This window comes from Gavialis gangeticus, unplaced genomic scaffold, assembly GCF_001723915.1.
Source record: "Gavialis gangeticus isolate Ggan-Ray unplaced genomic scaffold, GavGan_comp1, whole genome shotgun sequence".
Taxonomy (NCBI): domain Eukaryota; kingdom Metazoa; phylum Chordata; order Crocodylia; family Gavialidae; genus Gavialis; species Gavialis gangeticus.
In genome coordinates, this window is record NW_017728993.1 from 78869070 (window position 1) to 78876107 (window position 7038).

Genomic DNA, 7038 nt, shown 5'->3' on the forward strand with positions numbered 1-7038 from the left:
TTACACAGACACCTCTCAGCATTAGCTAGCATCCCACATACTGGCTATGGTCCATGCTGTGGGAGAAGCTTACATTATTTAGCAAAAAGGCAAATATCTATCAAACTGTAGGTTGTGGGCAATCTGGTACTTCATCCAATTTTGAGAGAGGGCATATATTTTGCTTTTACATGCTGTAGTTGATTTTTTCCGTCTTTTGAAATGGTGACAAGCATACTTTGCTTAAAAACTGTATGGGGGACATATGTAAAGAATATATATATTTCTTGCATGTTGATGATAAAACATTCAATAACCTGTTGTCTGTATTCAATGACCAACTCTCAGCTTAGTGGCAAAGCACTGACAGGAACACTCGGTATTCTGATTTAAGTTTCTGGCTCCAAGGGGTTTTGGAAAGTGCTTTATGCTAGGGAGGCTCTTGAAGCATCCCATCTTCTGTAGCAGTGCTTAAGGTGATGGACGTATGTATGTATTTTCCTAAAGACTCGAATCTTGCACCTTAATTCAGCAAAATATTCAAGTAGTGGGCATAACTTTATGCTCCTGATTATAATTGCACTTTAAAATTGTCTGAGTTTTTTATTTGAAATATTACTGTTAGCTGCCTTTTTAATTCTCAATTTCATGTTATCAGTAGGGGCTTGATCCTGCTGCGCTTAAACAAAACTTTCATTGATTTCATTTAAGTCCAGGCTGTGCCTCTTTGAGAGAGAAAGTTCCCTTTTTACTATCCCCTTGTTTTTTGAGAAAGTAATTTGGATCTGGCTTATACCAGTACAAATCACAATACCACCCAGGGCAGCTCAGCTGTGCTGGTTAATACATGGCAAGACCTGTAACTATCTCCTTTGAGGACAGAAACTTACTGCCTACTCCTGGGCACCTAGAATGAAACACCTTGTTAACCCCCTCTGCATGGTCGTACAGAGATTTTAATTTTTTTTTAACTAATGGCACTGCATGCATGTATCTGGAGCATAATCTAGATGTAGATTGTTAACTGTTCAGAACAGACCCTGCCATTTGACTGGCAAAGCACATAGTGAACTGTTAGTGTCACATAAACAATACATGACTGCATTAATAGCAGTACTGTTTTGTGTACTAGGGCTGCAGGACTGGTCTCTTAATTGACACAACACTGCAGTCTACATTTCTACTTGAAACACAGACTATATTTCCATGTAGTATATTTCCTTCTACAACACTTACACAGTATATAGGTCTGATTAAGTCCCTCAGCAACTTTGCTTTGAAACATTCTTTCCATACCACCATTTCTTTCCTCTTTTTTGATTGGCTTTCTTCTCTGATTCCTAACATTTTTCAGTTGCAGGTCAGTCATGTAACATAAAATTTAAAGGTACAGTATTCTAAACCATGTTCAGAATCTGTGAAAGATCACCTGTAATCCCCCCTGTGAAGCTGAGGCAGGTCAACAATTGATGAATAAGTACTTAGTAGTGGGAGTGCATTCTACATGTTCTTCTACTGAGATCACAGAGAGCACCATACATAAAATGAGGAAGAATATGCATGGAGAGATTGCAGGGACGTGATAATTTGTTTTATTTAAATACTAAGGATGTTCATTTGCAGCTGCAAGTGGAGTTTGCTATTCTTGTACGTATTACCTTTGTTTCATTACTCCTTTTGCCCATGTTTGCCTTTGATAAATTAAGCTTTTAAATGTAATATCCTCATATTTATATACCCAGACACCTAATATGCTTAAAAGAATCTCAACTTTTTGTTTGCTATTTTTTTCTTGAGTTGAATGTTTAGCAACATGATTTTAAGTATATTCTTGCTGACTGCATGCCTTACATTGATTATTGGGGTAAACCCTCACAGTGGTGTGAATTCTCATGGTTTTTCTTGTGACTGGTGATATATAATGTTTTTTTTTGTTTGTTTGTTTTTTAAAGATCCAACTCCAGGAGTTATATTATTTATTATGTGACTATTTGAACTTGATTAAAAGAATAAAAAATATGTTCTGTGGTTGCAACATATTTGACAGAAAACCAGTGACAAGGGCCCAACTTTTCTTACTTTTATATCTTATGAATTTGGGGGTGTTTGACTCTTGATGACTTCTGAGTTCTTAAAGAGTTGCCGATACTCCTAATACAGTCTCCCAATTTTCTATCAGAACAAAACCACTTATAGGCCTGGTCAGCTCGTGACAGCTAAATAAAATTAGGATAGAGCTAAAGGAGCTAAACAAACTCTTTAATATGGATTAATTGCCTGATCACAGGTGATACTAGTAGTAATTTGAGTGGTGAGAGTGAGCTGGCAAGCAGGAATGAGTAGAAGCAGCAGGAAATTCATGATCCTTTGTACAGATGAAATAATACTGATATTTTACCAAGCTACTGTATTTCTAATGAGCGTTCCATAGGACAATACAATAAATCCAGACCAAATACTTACTCTTTTTGGCTTCTTCTACTTTGTCTTTGGCGCGTTTTTCTGCTTGTAAGAGCTGCTGGATTCCCTGAGACTGGCTGGTCATGCTGATTCCTTGGGTCTGGCTCGTCTTTTTAACAACTGAGAATTCAAAGGAGTTTTATACTATCAAATAATCTCTTCTCTGGGCATTTTGTTGTGTCAACATGTGTTATAGTACCCATTTAGATTAGATTGCACCAAGTCAGCCTGGTCTTAACCAGATTGCTGCAGTGCAAGAAAAAACAAAGGGCCTAATCAGGAAAACCACAATTTGCTTTAGAGACACGCTCTCCTTCTCTGGGTAACACAGGTTTACCCAGGATTAAACTGAAAATATGGGAATGACACTCAGACTGCTCATAGTTTTCTTTTTTTCCAGAAACAAGAGAACAAAAACAAAACCCCAGTGTTGTTGAGGCAGAATTTAATTAGCGCAATTAGTGTGAATGGTAGTCAATTTTTTTTTATTTATTGCCTTTTACTTGTAATACATTTTTCCATGGGTACTAAGAGTCAGTAGTAGGGCCAGCAAAGTAGACTTGGCTGAATACCTGGGATCGTTTGTATGGCCCTTTGTGTTTACTCGCCATGAACGTTTTTCTTCATTAAAAAAACAAAACCAATCAAAAAAGTCATACACAATAATTTGCAGAAGCCAAAGTGGAAAAGTCCCACTGTTCAGTGTATGCTCTTCATCTCCCACTGTGCCTGATCCAGATGTGATCATGCCACATCTGGAGGATGCAGCCCTTCAGCAGCTCTGTTCATAGGTCTGGAGGTCCTGAGTTTAAGTCTAATGGACATATGTGGTACTCAAATGTGAGTGAAAATGCATAGATGCTATTCTAATTAGGGAACAGACATGGTGACTAGGATATAGCTTCAGTCACCGATCACAAGTAACAGTTCTGATTTTGATTATTTACCATCAAGCTGTACCAGGAAGTATTTGAAGAGATATTTTTAATAAGGCATCTTTGCATGTTCCCCTTAGCACCCATGCTAGGAGTCATTTGACACTGTCATTCAGCTGTTTTATTTGGCTCCAATGATAATGTCTTAGACTCTCTTTGCTTTTGGCACTGGCTCCGAGGCCTTTTCTTTTCTGGTGCTCCCCAGGGCAGCTCTTCTGTACTGCTTGCTTGCTGCAAGGCTGTTATGTGGCCCTTTATGAGAGAGTGTCTATTGTTGCTATGAATCTCTTTTTTTTCCAAGTGGCTGCAGGCTTGAGGGAGAATGGAAAGAGAAAAACCTCTTGTCCTATTTCTCTCTTCTACTGAGCTCCAATTTGCAGGAGCACTGGGAGTCTGAAAAGGAAGTTGGCTGTTTTCTTTTGTCAGTGCAGTACTGGAGTGTGGATCTACATACTGAATCTTATCCTGAGAAGTTATAATATTTCTCATGTGTGACTCTTCTTTCCCACCCAACTATCGCGTGAGATCTCTGTTCTTCTCAGCTGTTGAAATCACATGCCACTTATATTTGTGCAAGACAGCAAACACCAGACACAACTAAAAAAAAAAAATCAGATGCATGTATTTGAGACGACTCTATCTTGTTTGAAAAAAAATAGGAAGTGCTGGTCAGCTGGACAAATGACATACAAATTTGAGGTTTCAACAGTCTTTTGTATGAGCAGGACCACTTTATGAATGGTATGGCTGGTAGAAAAAACCAGAAGTAGGAAAGGAAAGGAAAAATGAACAGAGCTTTCATTGGCGAGTGGAATTCAGTCTTGAAGCTTAAAAGGAATCAAGAGGTAATGTCAAATCAGGGGAGTATTTTGTGCAAGCTAGTCTTTGAACTTGTAAGAAATGCTGCAAGTATGCATTGCCCTGGACTCAGCCAAAACAAGTTAGTGATTAAGCCTGTTTTCTGGCTTTACATTTTGGTTCTAGGTAAGTCCTTGTGCAGATGGTATCATAGAACTATCTATGTTGCCAGTTTCCAAGCTTGTCTGATGGTAACGGCTTTCAACACGAGTCTCCTGTGTATTCCATGTTACTGAAAAATCATTGAAATAAAGTATGTTAAACAAGAAAATCTTTCATCATCAGATCCAAAGAGAAACTCTTCTGTGCTGCAGTTCTAATGTCTTTTTTTAGCTTGGTGCAGATGCCAGTCCTTGTCACATAAATAGATGCAAGACAGAGGCTAACGTTAATGTTTAGAGGCAATTGTTTTGGATCAAGAGGAAATCCAGTTTTAAAAAGAGATTCCTTTCTACATATACAGTAGGTACATTTGTCCTTTTTAATGAAATTCCATTTTTGCCGAGGTGGGTTTGGGCTGGAAGTCACTGATATATTGTCTGTCTGCTGCAGGTATGTTTTCCTAAATATACACATTTATTTTATTAGATTGCTAAAAGAGGCTTTTGGTAGTTGTTCCTGTCTATCTCTACTGAGAAGGAGAAGAACTGAATATAATTCTAGCGCTTTCCCACCCCCTCAAACCCAGCTGTGGAGTCAGCAATGAAGAGGTATGTGAGGGATGAAAGACTTTGCAGAGGACTCCCTGCTTATCTGCAGGTTAGCCAGAAGCAGCAGCAGCCTAAATTAAATGTTTCCAGGGTGGACAGATATTGTGAGGCTGATGCGTTCAGTCTGTAGCCAGGAGGTCGGGGCCAGGGTATAAGTTACACCAGAGATGGTTTGAATTATTTTGTTGTCAAAAGCAATTGGCTTGGCCTATTACTCCAGCTGAATTTTAACCAACATGAAAACTACAACCTTTCAGTTTCTCTGCCCTTTAAATTCACTGCGCAGTAAAAGCAGAGCTATAATATCTTTTATTGTGGTCCAAGAATGCACAGAGTGTTCTTCGTGTAAGAGGGTAGCAGGCAACATTTCTGCTGAGGTAGGCTTGGGCTGAAGGTCACTGATGCATTGTCTGGCTGCTGCAGGTATGTTTTCTGAAATACACACTTTTTTATTATAACAGTTCTGTTATAAAAAAAAACCCCCTTACTTAAAATTTTTGCTACCATGACTACCAAGTGGCACATTTTATTCAGGCGACAGCTTCAAAGCAACAGCCCGGATTCAATGATGAAGTAAAATCAGCAGCATGTCAAAGAGGACGAGCTGCAGTGGACTTTTGTGTGTGTGAGCTAGTGCCTTTTGTTTTTTTGTTCAAAAAGGTCTAAGCAAGAAAAGTACTGTGCACACCTGCATGCCTCGTTACACCACAATGAGGCCACCATGATTATTTTTCTAACTAAAAGAGAGCAACTTCATATGAAGTAAAATCTATCATATTGAGAGAGAACGCTGCAAAGTTCTGCAGCTTCTATCAGCATTTAATGTCAGAGGGACTTTGTCTGTAACATTAAAACAATATGCATTGCCAGCCACAACACACTTTAAAGAAGCATTAATTTATTTTTTCGCTCATGATAAAAATATCAGCATAAATTATATTGAACTCTGCATTAACGTTGTGAACATGGATGTATATTTGAGAGCATTGCAATAAAAACCTAAGGGTGACAGCCAGTGATTTCAATGGCAAAGCTTCTATTGACTTCAATGACTTCATCTGTGTTTTGAATTTTACCCTTAGGGTTTAAAAGGATGCAAATGAACAATTAAGATTGCATAAATAAATGTTAAAATCTATTTAGAACACATGCAACTATTAAATTAATATGCTTATGTAAAAATCTTAGCATATGTAGCATGTCTTGAAAATGCCCTTATTACTGGTGCATTAAGGATATACCTTATGCACAGGTTTTAATTTGCACAGGTTTTCTGGTGTGAATTCTCTCACTGTATGACTGCATAGTAGTGACTAGGCTAGTTATGCAAGATACCCAGCTTCTAGGTGGGGTATGTCTATGCAAGCTGCTACCACAGCAGTGACTGCAATAGTGACACCTTAAATTCCACACACTACATTTATATTGAAACTTAGCAGCTTGAGGTTCAGCTGCATGATTTGCAGGTGGAAATGCATTTTGCATGTTCAAATCTGAATATTGTTATGCACACCAAAACTGGATCTCAAATAGTATGCTTTTAGTTTTAGCTGGCTTGAAGCACGCCTCATGCTGTATCTATTGGATAGACTGCTGATCTTATCCTGGTCTTTTAAAATATGTTTTCTTCTGTATCATAAAAGGAAATTTTAAATTAAAGGCATTTAAAAAAACCTTAACATCCTGCAGTCAATCATATAATCATGTAAATTTTGGGCCCTGTGTCATATGTTTTGTTATATGATATATTATGGGCCTTGATGAAAATGAGGAATCTTTTAAGGGCAAATAAAGTACCAGCTCCGAGGCACGTCAATAGGAACCGAGTGCCTAATCTGTATTTTACAAATTTCCCCCAAGCATAATCCAGATATGCAAGCTAGATGGACAGTAAAGAAAACTCTCATTTCTATCAGTTGTCACATGATAAATCAGCACAATGAAATACTGGTCTTTAGGGAGAATTATAGTAGATTTTTTTTTTTAAAACATGGTTAAATTTCCTTCATGTAAATTCTGAATAAACTTAAGAGCTGATAAGTTATTTTTATTTATTTCCTTTTCTTAATGTTTCATTTTAAGTAAAACTTCTTTTC

The 7038-nt window shown here is 37.7% G+C and overlaps 1 protein-coding gene across 1 annotated transcript in view; it reads right to left on the reverse strand.

Annotated features, from left to right (window-relative positions):
* ATP6V1G3 (ATPase H+ transporting V1 subunit G3) overlaps positions 1-2615 on the reverse strand; it is a 19069-nt gene extending 16454 nt beyond the window's left edge. The window contains exon 1 of the mRNA XM_019502050.1: positions 2443-2615. Coding sequence (XP_019357595.1) covers positions 2443-2524 — 82 coding nt within the window. The 5' untranslated portion in view covers positions 2525-2615. The remainder of the gene's footprint in view (positions 1-2442) is intronic.
* Positions 2616-7038: the final 4423 nt, after the last annotated feature.